We start from the raw sequence: 10692 nt of genomic DNA, 5'->3' as shown, positions 1-10692 counted from the left end.
GGGAGGGGAAGGCAGTATTTAAACTTTCACAGATTGGCACTGACAGCCCAGATCAACTTCCTAGGCAGGAACAATGGCAGCGGGGAAGACCAGACCAGCTACACGGAAGTCAAGCTCTTAGACCTATCTTAGGTGTGAGCATGTGGCAGAAATGTCTCAGGTCCTTTTATAGTGGTGCAGTATACTCCACCAGGTACGTGAGGAACTCACGTGCACATGCCATTTCTTTGACAAACCCTTGGCAATCACATGCTGTGTTTCCTGGCAGAGGACAGATCCAAAGGCGAATTGGAAAGGGAACCTTTGATCTCTAGCTGCATACAGCATGAAGCAGGGGCTTCCCATGTAAACGCATCATTACAGCACAGTGGAGCCCACGGTATAATGGAAAAAGGGTTTAGGAGATCTTCTGCTTCATCTCTGCTTCTCTGAGAAAAGATTGTGACTAAAAGAAGCTTAGGGGAGGAAAGGATCTATTTTGCCGTACAGGTCAAGTCCAACCCTGAGGGAATTCAGGGTAGGATCTGAAGCAGCAGTTTGCAGCGGAAACTGCAGAGGACTACTGCTTGTTGGTTCACTCATAGGATCATGCTAGGCTAGCTTTCATTAAAAAAGATTTTAAGGTGTTTACCGGAAGTCCCACACCCGCGGATCCCGGCCCGCAGCAGCTCTCTGCTCCCAAACCCCGTGGGAGAGAGACCTCACCGCCTGATCAGGTGGGCACTCCTGAGGCTGCAGAGCGGAGGAGACCACCAACACAGCCCACCCCTGCCCACATCCCTGGCCCAAGAGGCAACTGTATAAGGCCTCTGGGTTCCCATAGGGGAGGGCCCAGGAGCGGCAGGATCCCTGCGCCTGAGACACCGCCGGAACCTGAAGGAAACAGACCGGATAAACAGTTCTCTGCACCCAAATCCCGTGGGAGGGAGAGCTAAACCTTCAGAGAGGCGGACACGCCTGGGAAACCAGAAGAGACTGCACTCTGTGCACATCCAGACGCCAGAGGAAAACACCAAACGTCATCTGGAACCCTGGTGCACGGAGGCTGCCGGAAAGAGCGGCGCAGATCTTCCCAGTTGCTGCCGCCGCGGAGAGGACTTAGGCAGTACCCCACGAGCAAACTTGAGCCTTGGAACCACAGGTAGGACCAACTTTTCCCCTGCAAGAAACCTGCCTGGTGAACTCAAGACACAGGCCCACAGGAACAGCTGAAGACCTGTACAGAGGAAAAACTACACGCCCTAAAGCAGAACACTCTGTCCCCATAACTGGCTGAAAGAAAACAGGAAAACAGGTCTACAGCACTCCTGACACACAGGCTTATAGGACAGTCTAGCCACGGTCAGAAATAGCAGAACAAAGTAACACTAGAGATAATCTGATGGCGAGAGGCAAGCGCAGGAACCCAAGCAACAGAAACCAAGACTACATGGCATCATCGGAGCCCAATTCTCCCACCAAAGCAAACACGGAATATCCAAACACACCAGAAAAGCAAGATCTAGTTTCAAAATCATATTTGATCATGATGCTGGAGGACTTCAAGAAAGACATAAAGAACTCCCTTAGAGAACAAGTAGAAGCCTACAGAGAGGAATCGCAAAAATCCCTGAAAGAATTCCAGGAAAACACAATCAAACAGTTGAAGGAATTAAAAATGGAAATAGAAGCAATCAAGAAAGAACACATGGAAACAACCCTGGACATAGAAAATCAAAAGAAAAGACAAGGAGCTGTAGATACAAGCTTCACCAACAGAATACAAGAGATGGAAGAGAGAATCTCGGGAGCAGAAGATTCCATAGAAATCATTGACTCAACTGTCAAAGATAATGTAAAGCAGAAAAAGCTACTGGTCCAAAACATACAGGAAATCCAGGACTCAATGAGAAGATCAAACCTAAGGATAATAGGTATAGAAGAGAGTGAAGACTCCCAGCTCAAAGGACCAGTAAATATCTTCAACAAAATCATAGAAGAAAACTTCCCTAACCTAAAAAAAGAGATACCCATAGGCATACAAGAAGCCTACAGAACTCCAAATAGATTGGACCAGAAAAGAAACACCTCCCGTCACATAATTGTCAAAACACCAAACGCACAAAATAAAGAAAGAATATTAAAAGCAGTAAGGGAAAAAGGTCAAGTAACATATAAAGGCAGACCTATCAGAATCACACCAGACTTTTCGCCAGAAACTATGAAGGCCAGAAGATCCTGGACAGATGTCATACAGACCCTAAGAGAACACAAATGCCAGCCCAGGTTACTGTATCCTGCAAAACTCTCAATTAACATAGATGGAGAAACCAAGATATTCCATGACAAAACCAAATTTACACAATATCTTTCTACAAATCCAGCACTACAAAGGATAATAAAGGGTAAAGCCCAACATAAGGAGGCAAGCTATACCCTAGAAGAAGCAAGAAACTAATCGTCTTGGCAACAAAACAAAGAGAATGAAAGCACACAAACATAACCTCACATCCAAATATGAATATAACAGGAAGCAATAATCACTATTCCTTAATATCTCTCAACATCAATGGCCTCAACTCCCCAATAAAAAGACATAGATTAACAAACTGGATATGCAATTAGGACCCTGCATTCTGCTGCCTACAGGAAACACACCTCAGAGACAAAGACAGACACTACCTCAGAGTGAAAGGCTGGAAAACAACTTTCCAAGCAAATGGTCAGAAGAAGCAAGCTGGAGTAGCCATTCTAATATCAAATAAAATCAATTTTCAATTAAAAGTCATCAAAAAAGATAAGGAAGGACACTTCATATTCATCAAAGGAAAAATCCACCAAGATGAACTCTCAATCCTCATCTTCGATTGGTTTATATACAAGTGTGCAATTTCTAGGCTTGAAAGTAAAATGATGCTATCTGGTGCTGGATAGAGGAGCCTTATTTTTTATTATGGCAGCTTGCTATTTTTGTAACATGGTGATTTGGTTGAACACAATAAAGTACAGTAGTAACTGAAAAAAAAATAAAAAAAAAAGATTTTAATTTGTGGAACCCAAAGGTTTCATTATTATTTGGAAAAGAAGGATTATAGTATTGAACTGTACACTAGATGATAGAGCACAACTAATTTGCTATAGGAATTATAAACGTGAAATTATAATAGGAACTAAACAACATATTACATTTCAAATGCAATTCTTTCTAAATTACTTGCAGGAAAAGTTCATCTTGACACATAGAATAGGCCATTTTGTGTATATGAGTCTTGCGCCTGCACGGACATCTAAGCGCCTTGTGCATGTAGTACCTTCAGAGGCCACAAGAAGGCATTGGATTTCCCTGAAACTGGAGCTACAGGCCGTTTGGAGCTACCATGTCGGTGCTGGGGATCAACCTTGAGTCCTCCAGACGAGCAGGTCATGTTCTTGTATTTGTTTGTTTGTTTAATGCATATGAGTACACAGTAGCTGTCTTCAGACACACCAGAAGAGGGCATTTGACCCCATTACAGATGGTTGTGAGCCACCATGTCGTTGCTGGGAATTGAACTCAAGACCTCTGAAAGAGCAGTCAGTGCTTCCCCTTACCTGCTGAGCCATCTCTCCAGCCCGCAGCCTGTGTTCAGCTGTTTTTCCAACCCTCCCTAGTTTTCTTATACAGACCAGGACCACCTGCTTGGGGATGGTGCCTCCCACAGTGGGCTGGGCCCTCCTATATCAGTTAGAGATCAAGATAATCTCCCACAGATATGCCCACAGGCCGGGCTGATCTGGGAAATCCTTCAATTAGGATTCCCTTCTCAGATAACTCTAGGCTGTGTTAAGTTGATAGCACAAACTCACCAGTACACTGAGCCCCTGGAATAAAGTCAGGGGTCAGTTGTCAGCTGCTCGAGGACTTCTCAGGCAGCTTCCCAAAGAAGGGAGCAAATGGGGAGCAGCAACTACATCACCCCCAGCTGGTCCTTCACTAGTTTTCCTCGCCCTAATGGTCTTCTGATAGATTCCAGGGAAGGAGTGGCCATGCCCCAAACCTCAGCACTACTCTAACCAAGCAATAATTGGAAATGGTGTGGAAAAGGGAGTGTCAAGGAGAGTTTTTCTTTCAGACCTCTACCACATGACCCTAAAGATGCCTATAATATAAGTAAAAATGGTGTGCTTGTAGCTGGGCATAGTGGTGTCTACTTGTAAAGCCAGCATTTGGGAGATAGATGAAGATTTATGGATTCAAGGCCAGCATGGGCTATGAGAGACTCTGTCTCAAAACAAAAACAAAACAAAACAAAACAAAACAGCAAGCACTGGGGCTGCAGATGTAGCTCAGCAGTAGGGTACTTGTCCCAGCATGCCCTGGGTCCTGGGTTCTATTCCAGCACCGACGGAAATGTCTGCTTGCTATCCAAACACAGCTTAAGTGTAGACTTCTCACTCTCTCCCACCAGCTTTCCCCTAAGTTCTCCTTCTAGACTCCCTAGGTCTTTCCCACTGTGGACTTCTGAAACTTCTGTTATAGAGAGTCAATACTGCCCCACCCTTCTTATTCCCTCCTGGGAAGTTAGAAGCTTTCAAGGTAATCTATTAGGAAAGTTGGGGATGGCACATGCAGGTAAATTCAAGAAATTGGAGATGGTGGAAGTCTTTATTTATGGAGGGAAGAGTTTAGAGAGAGCACCCTTAACTGCAGCTTCAGCCTGCTATGTCTGCGGAACTCATGCGACCTCTGATGCTGCTGGGTCCCATGACTTAATCTGCACCCAAATGCAGACATGGGTGGGGCTCTAAGGGGAGGTGTGTTTTCTCTTTTTCTTTATTTAACCAGTTCCTTCAGCTGTTCGATCATTCTGGTCTCTGAGCTGCAGGCTTCTCCAGCACACAAGGAACAGAGCCAGCCAGTGCTTCAGGTAGGAAGCCTGTGTCAGCTGTGTGTCAGCACACTTGTTGGGGTAGGGAGGCTTGGTTCAATTTTATTTTAGAAAATACACTGGTTTCTGTGGGACTCAGGGATTTCTGATAAACGGTTTCTTGTCTTCTCACTGTGAGTAGGTACTCAAGTCTGATGCCCTAGGTGGTTGTGGTCACATTACCCCCACCCCCAACCCCATCCACTGCTTTCTATCACTCTCCTGTTATGTGACTGAGGTGGACAATTTCCCATTCAGTGTTGATCTTCCCCCTAAGCCTTCATCTTCTGGGAAGATTCGAGCTCTGGCACTGAGAGAGCATCCCAAGGTGTGGGGATGTGGTTACACTTGCCATAGAATCCAAGGCCTGGAAACCTGGAAGAACTCCCTGTCTTCCCACGATTTGCAGTTGATAAATGGAAATCTGCAGGGATTAAAGGCCCCAGTGGGGTAAGGTCCCCACTGAGGGTGGGCGTTAGGTAACTGTATGCTCATTTTGAACTTGGTTGCTTCTAAAGACTTTCAGATTGGAGAGCCCGTGTGTGTGAGTGTGTGTTCGTGTGCGTGCGCAGGACTGTATATAGAGGCCAGAGGACGATTTTAAGGAGTTAGTTTCCCTCTTCCATCATGGATTCCAGGAGCAAACTCAAGGGGTCAGGCTTGCATGTCAAGTTCTTTTATCTGTGGAGCTATCTCACCAACCCTTAACATGTATTTAAATTTTTTCTATTTCACACTTAATGTGTGTGTGAGATCTTGGTTGTGGAGGCGAGAGGATAACCTGAGATGGTTCTTTCCTTCTAGCTTGTGGGTTCTGGGATCAGACTCGAGTTTTTAGGCTTGGTAGCACTCACCTTTACTCACTGGATCATCTCTTTGGCGTCTTATGTGTACTTTTGATGTAATGTTTACACCTGTGAAAGCTGGACACGATCTCATCATAAGTGTGCGGTTTATTGTAATCTGAAGCTATCACCTCTTTCTCCAGGTAGAGTTTAAGAAGGGCAAACAAGGGGCTGCGGGGAGAGAGCTCAGTAGTTAGGAGCATGGATTGCCACTTTGGGCAGCTCGCTACCCCGGTAGCTCCAGTTCCAAAGGATTGGATGCCTTATTTTGACCTCTACATATAGATGTACAGACAAGTACATATGCTCATATGCATAAATAAAAGCAATGGAAAATAATGTCTTTACAAAATGGCAAACAATAGTGAGGGGGGCACATATAGGATATAAGCTAGGAGAGGACACCCCCATACACCTCACCTCCTTCAGTTTTGCTGTGTGCTGGCTCTGTCCCGAGTCTATAAGAACAACCTGGTGACTGCGTCTGAATCCAGGAGTGTGGCTGAGGACCAAGGTGGTTGAGAGGAGACGAGGTAGAGCTGGACATAGAGTTGAGAATTGTAGAGCCAACTGAAGGCAAAGGGTTTTATTTTATACCCATGGGTTTTATTTTATACCCAGATTTAGTGCCCAAGGACTTTGACAGCATTAGGAAGCTAACATTGATAGAAGTTCAAGTTGAAGGCAAAAGGAGTGAACTCCGGGTTGTCAAGGCAACAGAGGCCAATACTATCCCACAATATCCACTTGAATTTGGTTACTGAATTCTATTTCTCTCCTTCTAACCTTGCACATAGATCAAACAAACAATGGCCGAGGCTGAGTATTTCATCTGGATTGCTCCTGAGGGTGACTTTGAGGAAGAATTTGGAAATATCACCCGAATGCTGCCCACTGGAGAGTATTTCAGCCCCTGTAAGAGGGTTCCAATGACCAACAGGCAGGCTGTAGTTGTCTTCTATGCACTGGTGTTCCTTCTTAGCTTGCTGGGAAACTCGCTGGTGATGCTGGTCATCTTATACAGGCGAAGGACCCGATCCGTCACCGATGTCTACGTGCTGAACCTAGCCATTGCTGATCTACTCTTTTCATTGACTCTGCCCTTCTTGGCTGTCTCCAAATGGAAGGGCTGGATTTTTGGCACACCCCTGTGCAAGATGGTCTCACTCCTGAAGGAAGTCAACTTCTTCAGTGGTATCTTGCTGCTGGCCTGCATCAGTGTGGATCGATACCTGGCCATCGTCCATGCCACCCGCACACTGACCCGAAAGCGCTACTTGGTTAAATTCGTATGCATGGGCACCTGGGGTCTATCCTTGGTTCTGTCTCTGCCTTTTGCCATCTTCCGCCAGGCATATAAACCATACCGTTCTGGAACAGTCTGCTATGAGGTCCTGGGTGAAGCCACAGCAGATCTTAGGATAACATTGCGTGGTCTGTCCCACATATTTGGCTTCCTCTTGCCGCTGTTCATCATGCTGGTCTGCTACGGGCTCACACTGCGCACGCTCTTTAAGGCCCACATGAGACAGAAACGCCGGGCCATGTGGGTGATCTTTGCTGTTGTGTTGGTCTTCCTGCTCTGTTGTCTGCCCTACAATCTGGTTCTGCTCTCGGACACTCTCTTAGGAGCCCACTTGATTCAAGATACTTGCGAGCGCCGCAATAACATTGACCAGGCCTTGTATATTACCGAGATCCTGGGCTTTTCTCACAGTTGTCTTAACCCCGTCATCTATGCCTTTGTTGGCCAAAGTTTTCGCCATGAATTCCTCAAGATCCTTGCTAACCTGGTTCACAAGGAGGTTTTGACACACCACTCTGCTTCCTTTCGCACGTCTCTCACCACTATCTATTAAACTTCTGAGAATTACCAGAGAGTGATCGCTCTCCCTCAAAGGGAAGGATAACTATTGTGCCAATGTGTTGTGTGAGTGTGTGTCTGTGTGTGTGGTGTGTGTTTGTGTATGTGCGTGCATGTATGTGTGCTGTGTGTGTATGTATGTATGGATGCATGTGTGGTATGTGTATATGTTGTGTGTATGTGGTGTGTGTGTGTGTGTGTGTGTGTTTGGTGTGTATGGTGTGTGTATGATGTGTGTGGTGTGTGTATGAGTGTATGGTATGTATATGTATGTATGTGTTCTGTATCAGTGTGTGTGTGGTGGGTGTATATGGCATGTGTGGTATATGTGTGTGTCTATATGTAGTGTGTATGTATGTGTGATGTGGTGTGTGTATATGGTATGTGGTGTGTGTGTGTGTCTGGTGTGTATGGTATGTGTATGATGTGTGTGGTGTGTGTGTGTGAGTGTATGGTATGTATGTATATGTTCTGTACCTGTGTGTATGTATGTATGTGTGGTATATGTGTGTGTCTGTATGTAGTGTGTATGTATGTGTGGTGTATGTATAGGGTGTGTGTGTGTGTGTGTGTGTGTGTGTGTACTATGGCTATGGGAAGATACTATCAGTTTTTGGGAGGGAGGAGGCAAGATCAGGAGAGGATAGTAACTACTGTCTCTAGGGCCCACACCTACTTTCTGAGGAGGGCTGATAGCCCTCCAAGGACTTCCTTTGCACTTCCATTAGGGAGAACATTACCACTCCTATTGTACATATACATCTTTGACTTGCAATCTGGGGAATTATTATGGTCACACCTGTGGCCTGACCTCACCATTGGAACAAAGACCTGGGGCTTGCATCTAACATTAGCCCTCATGGGCTAGACTCTCTCTTTGGAACAGCAGCTGGACTGCTCAGCTCATTCCAGCAGGCTGTCTGGTGTCATTTTGTCCTGTGATCTGAGCTCATGAGACTGTTTTCCCATCTCAGAGACTGTTGCAATGCCTGTCGAAGACATCGGTCAAGTGCTACTGAGCCCCAGGCCACCAGGCACTCTTGTGATGGAGCTGAAGACTTTCTTCCTTTTAGGTGTCATGAGTGGACAGAGGAAGAGAGGAAGTCCACTAGTCCTTGGGAAGCCAGGACTAGTGCGTGAAATCCACTTTACCCTGTGACCGGTGTCACTGAGGGTAATGTGTGTGTGTGTGTGTGTGTGTGTGTGTGTGTGTGTGTGTGTGTGTGTGTGTTGGGTGCCAGCTGAGCCAACGATGAAGCAAGACCAGCAGCTGTAACTTTTGCCCTCTTGGCACTTCTAACTTGACATGGAGCGACAGTAACTATACAAACCCAGATATGCTGTCAATCAGCTAGGCAGGCAGATGCTTCTAATAAAATTTTGGTCCCATGTTTGTCCATGGGTGTGCCAGAGTAAAAGGTGTGTATGTGGATAGTCCTGCAGTAGAACGGGGCTAGCCCTCCCTCCTCATAAACTGGGCGTGGGCTAGTGGCTTTGCAGGAACAATCTCTGCAATCTCTGCAGGCACGGCCCCAGCAGTCTCATCCCCATGTTCATCATCACCACCACCACCACCATCACCACTACCACCATCACCACTACCACCACCACCATCATCACCATCATCACCACCACCACTACCACCATCACCATCACCATCACCACCATCATCATCATCACCACCACCACCACCACCATCATCACCATCATCACCACCACCACTACCACCATCACCATCACCACCACCACCATCATCATCACCATCACCATCATCATCATCATCATCAACTCTCATGGTCAGGAGGTCTCCTTTGTCCCTCATATGTGAGCTCAGCCTTATCCCGATGTATAACCATTTCCCCATCCCAGGGAACCTGACCTGTCTCCTTTAAGTTGTATTAAGTTACTTCCTCCTCTTGCCGCCACCAAATGACTTCAGGGAATTATGTTTGGGGCTGGAGAGAATGCTCAGTGGTTAGGAGTATCTGCTGCTCTTTCAGAGGACCCAGGTTCGATTCCCAGCACCCACATGGTGGTTCACAACCATCTGGAACTTAGGTTGCAGGGGATCCAATGCTCTCTTTTGACTTCTCCTGCTGCTAGACATGCATGTGATATGTAGGCATATGTGCAAGTAAAGCGTCCATGCACATAAAATTCACAAATCTAAAAATGTTTTTTTTTAAAGGAATTGTAGTTATTCATCTGTTTTCCCTGAACAAAGGCAGAAACCTGTCCAATTTGAGTTCCGTCCTGGTGTTGGGCGTAATGTGTGGAGCCCATGAAGTGCTCGGGAACTATTTATAGAATGAGCAGATGTCATTAAAAGGTGCCAGTTTTGGGGTTGGGGATTTAGCTCAGTGGTAGAGCGCTTGCCTAGGAAGCGCAAGGCCCTGGGTTCGGTCCCCAGCTCCGGAAAAAAAAAAAAGAACCAAAAAAAAAAGGTGCCAGTTCTGCCTTCCTTTCCCCCTTCCTGGTCACTATGCTCCACTCCTCCATGTGGTCCTCTGCGATCAGGTTCATTCCATTCTTTAGCTGTGTGGAGGGTTGCAGGGAGTGCTGAAGACGCCTGGGCTCCTTGATTGCCAGTAGTAGAAGCAGAACCTCCTACTACTGTAAAGAAAAAGAAGGTTCTGGCCAGGGGCTGGGGATTTAGCTCAGTGGTAGAGCGCTTACCTAGGAAGCGCAAGGCCCTGGGTTCGGTCCCCAGCTCAGAAAAAAAGAACCAAAAAAAAAAAAAAAAGGTTCTGGCCCGTGTCGGGGTGGGGAGAGACCAGGATGGTTCATCCAGATGAGACTCAGTCGAGGCCGTGCCTAGAATCAGGGACCAAGGTTGGGGTGGATAAGGGGGTAAGTCTGGGGGTGGATACAGGTCAAAAGGCAAGGTTAGGGAAGGGTATCAGAAATAGGGAAAAATCAGACATGGGGAGACCGGCGAGGGGAGAGTAAGGTGAGGGACCAGGTGAGGGATGGAGGTAAGGTAAGGAGAGCTCAGCGTGGGCTTGGACCAGGTTAACACTGGAGAGAGACATATGGATGGGGTGAGAATGCCAGAGATGAAACGAGTCTAGGAGCGACTGTAAGTAAAAGAACTCAT

General features: G+C 46.5%; 1 protein-coding gene across 1 annotated transcript; it reads left to right on the top strand.

Annotated features, from left to right (window-relative positions):
* The first annotated feature begins 4823 nt into the window (after window positions 1-4823).
* Cxcr1 (C-X-C motif chemokine receptor 1) lies at window positions 4824-9009 on the top strand. The gene is made up of 2 exons (NM_019310.2): window positions 4824-4886; window positions 6529-9009. Exon 2 carries the CDS (start codon window positions 6541-6543, stop codon window positions 7588-7590), a length of 1050 nt encoding a protein of 349 aa, NP_062183.1. The 5' UTR covers window positions 4824-4886; window positions 6529-6540; the 3' UTR covers window positions 7591-9009.
* The last annotated feature ends 1683 nt before the right edge of the window (window positions 9010-10692 follow it).

The sequence above is a fragment of the Rattus norvegicus genome, chromosome 9 (assembly GCF_036323735.1).
Source record: "Rattus norvegicus strain BN/NHsdMcwi chromosome 9, GRCr8, whole genome shotgun sequence".
NCBI classification, from domain to species: Eukaryota; Metazoa; Chordata; class Mammalia; order Rodentia; family Muridae; genus Rattus; species Rattus norvegicus.
The sequence above is the reverse complement of the archived record's forward strand: the minus strand, read 5'-3'. Positions and strand labels throughout refer to the sequence as shown.

Bases quoted from the DNA above. Each gene is read 5' to 3' on its own strand.
- Cxcr1 (NM_019310.2), top strand. From the start codon at position 6,541: ATGGCCGAGGCTGAGTATTTCATCTGGATTGCTCCTGAGGGTGACTTT.